The 12,275-nt window shown below is 36.3% G+C and overlaps 1 protein-coding gene across 5 annotated transcripts in view; it reads right to left on the reverse strand.

Moving 5' to 3' along the window:
* C5 (complement C5) overlaps positions 1-12,275 on the reverse strand; it is a 122,052-nt gene that overhangs the window by 89,249 nt on the left and 20,528 nt on the right. For 3 of the 5 annotated variants that reach the window (XM_055351822.2, XM_063697008.1, XM_055351824.2), the window contains 2 exons: positions 4,121-4,313; positions 932-1,094 (listed from right to left, as the gene is read on the reverse strand). In XM_055351822.2, coding sequence (XP_055207797.2) covers positions 932-1,094; positions 4,121-4,313 — 356 coding nt within the window. Of the gene's footprint in view, positions 1-931; positions 1,095-4,120; positions 4,314-8,126; positions 8,221-12,275 lie in introns of those variants that run through there. The other 2 variants (XM_055351823.2, XM_031014845.3) reach the window with 1 other exon arrangement.

Here is a 12,275-nt window from a genome sequence, read left to right on the forward strand (position 1 = left end):
TGGTTCAGTCCAGTTCCACCCCACTATTCTCATCATCAACATCAACAAACATTTAGCAAATATCTACTGTGTACAAAGTTTTTCAACAAAGTCAGATGGTCCCCACTTCCTTTCTCTGTCCTCCTCCAAGAATATCATTAATGAAATTCCATAGCCTCTCCTTCCCACATATACATCTCTAATATTCTATTTCTGATGTACTTAAAAGTCATTGATGATGAGAGGGAGAAACGGGGGAATGGAAGGCTTTGCAAACACATGAATATATTGGGAAGCATTCACACTTTTCTGTGTTTTACTTTTGGTTCATTGGGAATAGGTCCAGTCATTCCTATTCACATGATTTTGATTGGCTATTCTGCCCTTTTGCCTCTAACAGAAGAACCATGAATGTTAAACAATGTTCTAACAGTAACTTTCTTAGGTAGATCCCCTTTGAAAATTAGTATCCATATACTTCTGTGATCTAGTTTATCCTCTGCTGAAATATCTGATCCCCTAGGTTAGATTTATTTTTCCAGTTTGGGGATTAGCTCCAGACTCAGTGGAATTTTTAATGAACATGGTTCTACAATAAATTATATTTTCCCATTGCCAAAATATATTTGCAATTAAGTCTTATATTTGTTTAATAAATAAGATCTAACATAACATTTTACAATTTTGAAAAAGCATTTTCTACTTGGAAATAAATGATGGGGCAGGTAATGTAATTGTTGGTTTTGTAATTTATTTAGCACTTTCTCCATAAATTTAAAATTAAAATGCTATTAAATATTTGTAAGTATAGATGTCTTTGGGAATTGAGAGTCTTTTGAGCAAATTAGAAAGAAACCGATCTCCACTCAATTTCAGGTATTAAAAAGCTCTACAATATAGTGTCAATACTGTCAAATCCCCCACCCAGAGAAAGAAATATCTTATAATCTACCTGACTGGTCTGGAGTATAAACAGGTTTGTCTGTATGAATGAAGAGAAATCCATTGTCATAGGTTATTGGCATTTTTTTTGATTTTGAAAAATGCTTTGATACAACTTCCAAATACACATAAGAAACTGGGTTTTGTCCTCCAGGCAATTGTTTTGGTTGTATCTGGAAAAGAAATTGTTGATGGAAAAAGTATAATAATTCTAAAGTTATTAAACCATTAACTTTCTAAATACAACTGTAATCTCATTAGAACAATCAGTATGTATATGTAATCATTTAAAAAGTGATACAGGAGCAAGAAGAGTAAATAAATTTTGCCCGAAGCCCTTCAGTGTCTAATTACATAATAAAAATTTAGCTTTAATCAATTGAAAGTCTCTTTGGTTCCATGTTTCCTAAATTTTATATACATTTAGTGAAACTACTACTATAAAAGCCTTTAAGAAACCTTCACTCAATTTGTTTGCTGGGTTACCCCATGCTCCCCATTCCCTTTGTGAAACCTCCTGACCGATTCTCTGGACCCTTAGCCTTTTTTTTTTTTTTTTGAGATGGAGTCTCACTTACTCTGTTGCCCAGGCTGGAAAGCAGTGGTGCCATCTCAGCTCACGACAACCTCTGCCTCCCAGGTTCAAGTGATTCTCCTGCCTCAGCCTCCCAAGTAGCTGAGATTACAGGTGTGTGCCACCATATCCAGCTAACTTTTTTTTTTTTTTTTGTATTTTTAATAGAGACGGGTTTTACCATGTTGGCCAGGCTGGTCCTGAACTCCTGGCCTCAAGTGATCCACCTGCCTTGGCTTCCCAAAGTGCTGGGATTACAGGCATCAGTCACCGTGCCCATGTGTCCAGCATCTCTGGACCCTTAGTATTACCCCACATACTTCTGCTCCCCTGAGTTGAGATGCTCATTTTCCAATTTATGTTTGTAATTATCCCCTTTACATTCAATGATATGTAAATTTAATGCATGAAAAGTGATAAAAAAGAAAAGTGTATCTATGAAAAATTAGGCTTTGGAAACACGGGATGAAAGTTAATTACAAAAACCAACTGCTGTAGAATTAGCTATGCGAAATTATTGTAAAAGTTTGGAAAACAAGAAAAATCTATAAATATTCTGCACCCAGATTGCTTTGTAAGTGCCTTTAAGTTCTTTCTCCCCTTTTAAGAAACAGAAACTATAGAACAGGCTGGGCACAGTAACCTATGCCTGTAATCCCAGCACTTTGGGAGGCCGAGGCAGGCGGATCACCTGAGGTCAGGAGTTTGAGACCATCCTGGCCAACATGGTGAAACACCTTCTTTACTAAAAATGCAAAAATTAGCCAGGTGTGGTGGTGCATGCCTGTAATCCCAGCTACTTGAGAGGCTGAGGTGGGAGAATTGCTTGAACCTGGGAGGTGAAGGCTGCAGTGAGCCGATATTACACCACTGTCTTCCAGCCTGGGTGACAGAGCAAGACCCTGTCTCAACAACAACAACAACAACAACAACAACAAAGAAACTGTAGAACAAAGATGATCCATTAAATTTGTAGCACGTAATAAATGAGATTTGACACTGCAATCCATAGACCCACACTTAAAGGACCTTGGTACAACATTAAACGATTGGCAAATAAAGATACATGATATTGCTATGATAAAATTAAATGGTTAAAATATGTACTGACTATGATTACCCCACCTTAATCTAGTTTTTCAGTTAATCATATAGGTCAGCACTGTTCAGAGAACTTTTTGTGATGACAGAAATATTCTATATCTATGCTGTTCACTATGGTAGCCACTAGCTACCTGGGGCTATTTGAACACTTGAAATGTTGCTAGTGCAACTGAGATACTGCATTTTTAATTTCAGTTAAATTTGTTTGATTTAAATTTAAAACTAAGAGCCACAAATACATTGTATCAGATAAAAGAGTGTCTTTTGAAAGTAACACTTTCTTTTTTTTTTTTGAGATGGAGTCTCACTCTGTTGCCTAGGCTGGAGTGCAGTGGCGCGATCTTGGCTCACTGCAACCTCCGCCTTCTGGGTTCAAGCGATTCTCCTGCCTCAGTCTCCCGAGTAGCTGGGATTACAGGCATATGCCATAAAAGTAACACTTTTAATAAATGAATTTTAATTGTTAACAAACCTAATAAGTGGAAGAATTTGTTAAGAGATATGAGCATTTACTGCTAAGAACATTAATTAAAGAATTCCTATGTTTGATTAGAAATTTTTTAGATTAGTGTTTCTTAAACTTGAGTAATAAGCATAGCCCTTTTAAAGGACAAAAGTCATGGAGGACCCTCAGCATTGGCTTTTTATTATTTATACCATAATCAAAATAATTTTTGATACAAAGATACTTAAATATATACAAACTTAAAATGGTATAATCTTATGCTTATGATTTTTGCATAATTAAAAACTCAAAACAAATTTATAAAATAAATTCAAAATGTTACAAAATCAATATAATTCGAATTTTAAGCTCTTTATTAAATTTCCATTTTTAATTTCTTTATAAAGAACTCACTTTAGAGAAACTCTGGTCTAAATGAACTGCAGAGCCCATTTTACGTCTGATATTCTTTGATTTTCTTTATTAAGTATCAGAATTTTTAGTAAAAATAAGTTGCAAGTATGTCTCTAAGCAATCTATACTACAATATCTTAATAGGAGAGTTATTTGATCAAGGTTGTTCTTTCTATTAACTGCAGGTTGTCAATGAGAGCTATTCACTTTAGTAATCACAAATTTTTAGTTTTTGAAACTATAATTGTAGAATATTAGAGTTCAATCGAATGTTCAATAATATCCATGGGTTTTTGTGGGCAATGTACTACAGATAAAATCATACTCATATTTCTCAATTTCTTTCTAATAGTAATTTTCATAGCAAACAAGTATTTTCAATTATCTCCAAATATTTTCACATTAGTACAATTTTATTTTCCAATAAGAATGTGAAAATGGACATGCGTTGCTCAAAAAGCAGACATAACTCTTCTGTTTAGAATTTTCTGTTTCTGTTAGAATTTTCACTTACATTATCATTAGTGACTGACATCATCTAATAATCCCACAGTGGATGTAAATGATTAAATCTATATGTTATCAATATTCAAACTTTGTACACATATTTATTGAGAATATTCTGTATATATATATAAAGAAAATAAAGGATAAATACATACTGTTAAGATTGCAGAGTTTTGGAATTTATTCTCTGAGGATAAATGAACATGGCCTGAGGAGTAACTAAATTTTTTATCAGGATAACTTTTAATAGAGATTGTTGCATCAAATGCTTCAGTGTATCCATAAACTTGAATCACAATATTTTCGGATGCTCCAACACGGAATATTTTTGGTGCTGAAATGACATATCTGTTGAAAAAGGAAAAGATAAGGCTCAATGTCTTTATATGACATATTTTCTTTTGATTTTTTCTCTCACTTGAGAGATTCCATTTAAAATACATATATTTCCTCACTTAAAAATGATACTAATAAGTCAAAATGTACTTGTGACCCACCATAACTTTGGCATAATTTCCAAGTAGTTTGGAATTAAGACCTGAGAAGCTGGAGGTTTAGTTTACATTTAGAAAGTTAAGGTGATAGCAGCACTTTCTCTTAGCTACGGCAGCCAAGGAAGACTTTTAATCATGTTGACCAGAACATGTAAATGGGGTCAATATTTTTTGCTCAATGAAGAAAAAAGCAGTGATTGAATTCCAGCTGTGGCATCTGCTGGCTGAGTGACCGTGGTAAAGTCACGAAGTCTTTCTGAGGCTAAAATAACTCACTGTGAAAATAATCACCTTCTTTACCAGGCTCTGGTAAAGATTAAATAAGAACATATATATGAAAAGGTCTAGCACTCTTAGTACTCAATACATGTTAAGATTTATTAATCTCACTAAATTAGTTTAAAGGGAGTGATCTTAGAAATACTATGTTATACTAGTAAACGGATAACGGAAAGGATAGAATATGAGTGAGCTGGGAAGTGCATTTGGAAATGGAAATAGTGATGATGGTCCTTTAAGAGCAAATCATCATCTTCAAACAATAATGGTAATTAAGTACTTGCCACATATCAGAGGCTGTATCAGCACTTTACATACAGCTCTTGTTAATTTTTACAATAAGCCAATGATGCTGGTACTATCATTATTCGTACTTTGCAAGTGGTAAAAGGCTAACTTGGCTAAGGTTATATGGTTTGTAAGTAAATGGGGGAGGCCTTTATATCTGTTCTCAGTTGTTATGTGTACAGTTGAGGTCAAGTTTATATGTTATTCACAACCATAGACTGTTCTCTTATTTTTACTTTTCATGTGATTTATACAATAATGGAAGTTAGTCTATACATGCTTTTGAAATACAAATTTTAAAATAAATGATTTTTAAAAATTATTTTATTTAAAAACTTACAAATATAAACTGGATTACAAACTGTATATCACAAAAGTATCTAATTTGAATAGCAAGAACTACATATGCTATTACATAGGAAAAAAAAGTATTTTAACCCAAAAGGGCATAGTGATCGACTAATTCAACTGGCCCAACAAGCTTGGAGTGCACCCACCACCCCACCTGGCAGAATTATTCCAGGCTTCTGCCAACATTGTGACATTTTAAGAGTCTGGTAAAAGCAGGAAGTTTTTAGTAACAATGGAATTAATTTATCAGCAATTAAATCCTTTAAAGCATCTGACAGTTATCCTGCATTACAATTAATTTGGATCCACTTACAGGCAAATTACAAAAGAGAGGAAAGAATTTCCAGATTTCCAACCATCATCTGAATTCCCCTTCCCCACATGCCTAGTAGGAGATAGCAGAAAATGAGAGGAGTTCAGCTTTTATGATAATAAGATATATTTACTGAAATTTTGCCCTGTGATAAGGCACTATTCTGAATACTTTATTTGTATAAACTCATTGTGTCATTACAACCACTCTGTGAGGAACTATTACTCCAATTTTAAGGTGAAGAAACTGCTAATTAATTTTCCCAAGGCTACACATATAGGATTTATGAATTCTATAATTCACAAATTATAGAATTAGAAATCGAACCTGAGCAGCCCGTTTCCAGAATTAACATTTTCAACTGTTGTACTAAATGGAATTTATAGAGTTTTGTAATTAGAAAAATTTAGGGATATAAAGCTACTTTAATTTCAGTATTTATAGAAGCTTTATGTTTTTAAGTTTAGTATTGCTTTAATTTTGAATTGTGTATGGTAGGGGTCCCCAACCCCTGGGCCATGGACAAATACCAGTCCATGGCTTGTTAGGAACCAGGCCACCCAGCAGGAGGTGAGCAGTGGGGCAAAGGAGCATTACCACCTGAGAGCTCTGCCTCCTGTCAGATCAGTGGTGGCATTAGATTCTCCTAGGAGCATGAACCCTATTGTAAACTGCACATGCGAGGGATCTAGATTGCAAGCTCCTTATGAGAATATAATGCCTGATGATCTGAAGTGGAACAGTTTCATTCTGAAACCATCCCCACCCCAATCCTGGTCCATGGAAACATTGTCTTCCACAAAATCTGTCCCTAGTGCCAAAATGGTTGGGGACTGCTGGTCTATGTGATGGCAGCAGTCAAGCATAAAATACATAGTGTTTAGAAGCCCCTAAAAGAATATTATGGAACCACCCTTTATAAAGATTTTGGTTCTTATTGACTTATCAGTAGCATAATCTATCCATATAAATAATTTCATAGTTTTCTTTGTCTTTCAATTGCTGCAGAGGATGAGGTTACTGAGCTTGCAGAGAGGCAAGAATGTTATTTTGGCCTCTATCTGGAATGCTCTTTCCTCAAATATTTGCACGGTTTGCTTCCTCACTTCCTTCAGGCTGTTTGAGTGCAGCCTCCTTAAGAGAACCTTTCCTGGACACATTTTAAAATAGTGCCCCATAATTATTTTTTAATTGTCATACTCTGCTTTATTTTTTTCTTCATAATACTACCTACCTGACCTTACACATTCTTTCACTGGTTCATTCATTCATTACTTGCTTCTCCCACTAGAATGCAAGCTCTAGGAATTGTCTTACCATTTGCTATATCTGCAGTGCCTATCATATGGTTAGGTGCTCAATAAATATTTGTTGAATCAATCAATCAACCAATTAATTAAAGTGATTGATTGCCATGTTGTAAATGGTACACTCTGACTTCTTCAGAGAAAGTGAGGAAATAATTTTTATTAAGGGCTAGTAGAAAGAATTCAGAATAAGTCTGGACAAGAATCATGGAACCCAGGTCCTAGCCCTAGTTCTGCCAACAATTTGAAGTCACTTAATTTCAGTCTCTCTAAGCCTTAGCTGCTCGTCTTTCTAAAAGAAATAATAAAGGCAGAATGCTAAGGTAGTTGAGTGCTTGTGGCCATGTAATAAGATCACAGATCAGAAATACGAGGTTGCTAAAAAAGAATGACATCCTAAGTATGTGTTTATATATATTTACATGCATACATTTATGACAAAATGAAAAAAATTGAAGTGATAAACAGTAGACCTTAATAAAAATCCTGTTTCTCTCTCTCTAGAACTGTGACCTTTGGTCAGTCACTTCCCTTATCTGGACTTATCCTCATATATAAAATGAATAGGTTTGATTAGATGATCTGCAGTTACTTTTCAGTATTAAAATATTTCTAGATATAAGATCATTATTTTTAAAACATTACTTAAAATGCATATTATCTCAATAATGACACTAAAAATTGTGAAAAGTCAGCTCATAAATGTATGATAGAAGTCACTACAACAACAGATTTTCAGATCACAGTATTAGATTGACTCCTAAATAACCCTGGTTTAACCGTGTATAGTCTATGAAAAACACAAAGAAAACTAAACACCAAGTTAAAATAAGCAAAAAATGTCAAGAAAGTTTATTATCTGGAGTTTCTTTTGTGCTTTTTTGAAGAGGAATTTGAATAATCACTTACGTAAATTTTAATAAATAACAATTCCATAAAAGCTGTCATGTTGTTAGCTACTCATCAAATCAAAATGCTTCCATGACTTTCTCATTCAGAGATGATACTATTCACTTGGTGTTCTCAGAAGTAGCAAGTTATTTTCAAATTAACAGAATCTGTTAAATTTAACTCTTCATTTGTCATAACTAAGATGCATTGAAAAATGAAGACAGCTTGTTTTACTTACGTTTGCTCCTGTCCCCAAGTTTTCCCCAGGAAGATTAAAAAACAAAGTATTCCCAAAAGGCCCATGGTTGGAGGTAGCAGGAAACCACGGATATAACACTTTTGAGGATAGTCTCCTTTTAAATAAACTGAACTTGAAGAATTCAGATAATCTGGTTAATTATTAATGTCAGAAAGGTGAACCTCTAAGTGGGAAAACTAGAATTGGAACTAAAACACCCTTTCATGCCCAGGAATACAGATAGGGAGTACTTTACAGGAACTTACACCCAGGGAATTTATTTTTATTAATACAAATAAAGGGACCCTAAAATGGGAATTTGGCACTATGAAGAGTGGCTCAAAGCTAGAAACCAGTAAGCCCATTGCTTTGGCCTTTCTTCTCTTGCCCAGGGCATTTGCTTTGATGTTGCATCATCTGCAAGCATACATCTGGCAGGTCCACTCTAACACTGATGAAGACCCACCTGGACTCAGTTTCAAACTGAAATGATTTTAGAAGGGGCCTGGTTTAGACAGGGCTCACAAGATGATCTTTTTTGGTGACCTGAATGGCAGTGTCCTTGGTGCTGCAAATGGTCTGAGCATAACCTAGCTCTGCAAAGGAGGTCTAGGGAATTGTTCCTTGGTCTGTCTCAGTCTAGAGAACACTAGGTGGAGGAAAGTTGTGACTGGCAATGAAAACGCCATGTGGAGGATGCTGTCGTCATTCTCTAAGTATTGGAGAATAGATATTCTCCAATATTTATTAAGGCATATACCACTCGTTCAAAGTTTGTCTTTATTCAGATATAGAATATCTTTCTTTTAAAGAAAACACATGTTATACTTTTCAGTGAGGATTTTAATAATTTTAATATAAGAGCTCCAGAAAAACAAAGCTTCCTATAACAATTGAGTCTAGTAATTAATTCACAATATACTAAAATTTTATCTTTATACTTTTTTTTTTTTTTTTGAGACAGAGTCTCTTTCTGTCGCCCAGGCTGGAGTCTAGTGGCACTATCTTGGCTCAGGGCAACCTCTGCCTCCCAGGTTCAAGGCATTCTCCTGCCTCAGCCTCCCAAGTAGCTGAGACTACAGGCATGTCCCACCACATCCAGCTAATTTTTTGTATTTTTAGTAGAGGTAGGGTTTCACCGTGTTGGCCAGGCTGGTCTCGAACTCCTGACCTCAGGTGATCCACCCACCTTGGCCTCCCAAAGTGCTGGGATTACAGGCATGAGCCACCATGCCTGGCTGATTTTTAATTAAGTTAATTTTTATGATGTTTTATGTTCATTAGAATTTTTTTATTTACTACCTTCTCTTTTTTAGTACTATTTTTACCTTAATATATAATATGTACTCTTCTTTAAAATAATAAAACAGATGTCTCTAAACATATTTCTATAATGAGATATTTACGATATATAAATGAGATATTTATGGTCACATTGGCATTCTTTGCTTTGAATTAATAAATAATAAACCAAAAATATTTATAAACACTTTAATGCTGAATTCACTAGGGAAAAAAAGGAGCACAAAGGGAAATTTGATATACAAATTTCACTAAAGGTATCTCTTGCATATGTCATTGAAATGACAAACATTTGCCACTATTGTCTGATCATCTAGCCCATTTATTTCAAAAGGGAATCTGTGAAATGATTAAGCTGGGTTGCAAAAGATGGGTCAAGTTAAAACAAACAGTACTTTTGCCATCATTTTTGGGAAATGAAATTTAAGAGAGAACAACAACACTCAAATCAAGGTAGGTAATATTTGTATTTTAAGTGCAAATAAGTTTGTTTGCTTGAGCTATAGAGTAAATACTGATAACCAATATTTGCAAGCCATTGTCCTGTTTCTCTGGTAGAAAACATTTAGAGAACGATGGATCTCAAAGATTCTCAACAGAACTGAAGTTTAACAATTTATAGATTCTCAGCTGTGTTTAGTCAAAATTTTTTATCTACCTTCTAAATGTGGCTCACAGATGAACTTTTGAGGCTGGGCACACTGGCTTACACCTGTAATCCCAGATCTTTGGGAGGCTGAGGTGTGTGGATCACCTGAGGTCAGGAGTTCAAGACCAGCCTGGCCAACATGGCGAAAACCCGCCTCTACTAAAAATACAAAAATTAGCCAGGAGTGGTGGTGGGTGGGTGCCTGTAATCCCAGCTACTTGGGAGGCTGAGGCAGGAGATTCACTTGAACTTGGGAGGTGGAGGTTGAGCACAGATCACGCCACTGCACTCCAGCCTGAGTAACAGAGCCAGACTCCATCTCAGAAAAAAAAAAAAAAAAAAAAAAAAAGATGATTTTTTTTCTTTATAATTTAAAATGTGACCTTTGGTAAGCCTTTCATTTTTATACAAATACTGCATTTCTAAAAGAGAAGAATCTCAGATCTGGCAGAAAGTTTGGTGATCACCTGGCCTTCCTGCTAATGCTGCCTCAATTGTCCCCTCATGATTGAGCCCAAATGACCTAGCCTAGTGCACCAGGCCCCTCTTGAGCCCTGCTTAGTTCTCCAGCCTCAACATTCCACTCTTCACTCCGGCCAAGGAGCTGAATTACCTGATTATTCCCTGAAGTCACCTTGACACCAAGGTGCTCCTAGCAGGGTAATAATTTTGTATCTTTCAAATGGATATTCTTTGGTTATTTTGTACTTACTTGGTAAAATACGTCTGGACACCAATTTTCTATTAAAACAAACTACAGAACTCTTTTTTATGTATAATAAAAAGATTTTATCATGTATAATTTTCAAAATCAGACAGCTTACAGGGAGGTATATTAATGGGTTGTAAATTTAGAGAATAAAAAATAAGTGACATTGTGTTTGTTATTGTTTTCAGAAATTCAGCCCATCAGATTGCGAACTTCAAGTGCCTGCTGGCTGGCTAGAGTAAGAGAGGTGATGTGACCCATAGCTGCCCCAGGTAATGTTCATGTGCCTGTTCCATGTCCAGAGGCCAGTGGAGAAACAGAGGCATCTCCTCAGAATTAAATTATTCTAAACGGAGACACAGGAATCATACAAGTTTTGTTCAAGAGTGGTAGGCTGGCACTAAGCAGGTGGGTTATTCTAAGTAAAACCCAGTATTTCTCCCTCTGACTGCTTTTTGGCTCAAGCCCGCAGTCTCACGTTTTAATCCTTTAGGAGAAAGGCTCTACTAAAAGGCCACCTGAAATCCAAAAAGAACTACTTCAGTAACTCTCCATGGGATATAGAGGAGAAAGGCACTGGAGGCTTCGGTGCCAGCAGTTTAAAGACTGACTGGAGAGAGGGTGGAGGTGGAGCAAGATGGCTGAATAGAACCCCCCCAGAGATAGTTCTCCACACAGGAACACCAAATAGAACAACTATCCACGCAAGACAGCACCTTCATAAAAGCCATAAAATCAGGTGAGTGATCACAGTGCCTGCTTTTACCGTAATGACAAGGAAAGAGGCATTGAAGATGGGGTGGGGGGTAGGGGGGAAGATCTCCCTGTATTGCCTATACCACCACTCCTCCAACCACAGGCTGCACAGCGGGAAAGAGAATCCGTGTGCTTGGAGGAGAGAGAGCAAAGTGAGTGTGGGACTTTGCACTGGAAGTCAGTGCTGCCCCGTCACGGTGGAACATAACACAGGACAGAATTCTGCAGGCGCCTAGAATTCTGACAGCGCATTTAGGCAGGCCTTAGGACAGAGGAGAATTCTCTGCTCCAGAGGGAGAAACCCAGGTCATGGCTAGCTTCACCACTGGCTAACTAAAGTGATCTGAGGTCCTGAGTCTATTTGAGTGGCAGTCAGGACACAAGGACTAAAGTGTGTAGACTAAACATAAAATGCTAAGCACCCCCAACTTGCCCCCTATTGACTGAATGAACTCCCACTTGGCCAAAGAGACCCCAGAAACATCTTAAAAATTGAATTCCTGGCTGTGATGGGAAGGGAGGTTAGACATGCCTTGTTATACCCCCTCCCTTTGGAGTTTAGGCACAACTGACCAGCATTCAAGTTAAAATACCATAAGACGGACAAAACAGACTCTGTGGCAATAAGATACCAAATTATAAACAAGACCTCAGGCCATTCACGCAAGGAATCACACCCTACAAACCATAAAATATCATTAAATGAGTTTTAAAAGTTAACCTGGTATAGTCC

Source organism: Gorilla gorilla, chromosome 13 (genome assembly GCF_029281585.2).
Source record: "Gorilla gorilla gorilla isolate KB3781 chromosome 13, NHGRI_mGorGor1-v2.1_pri, whole genome shotgun sequence".
Lineage (NCBI taxonomy): Eukaryota > Metazoa > Chordata > Mammalia > Primates > Hominidae > Gorilla > Gorilla gorilla.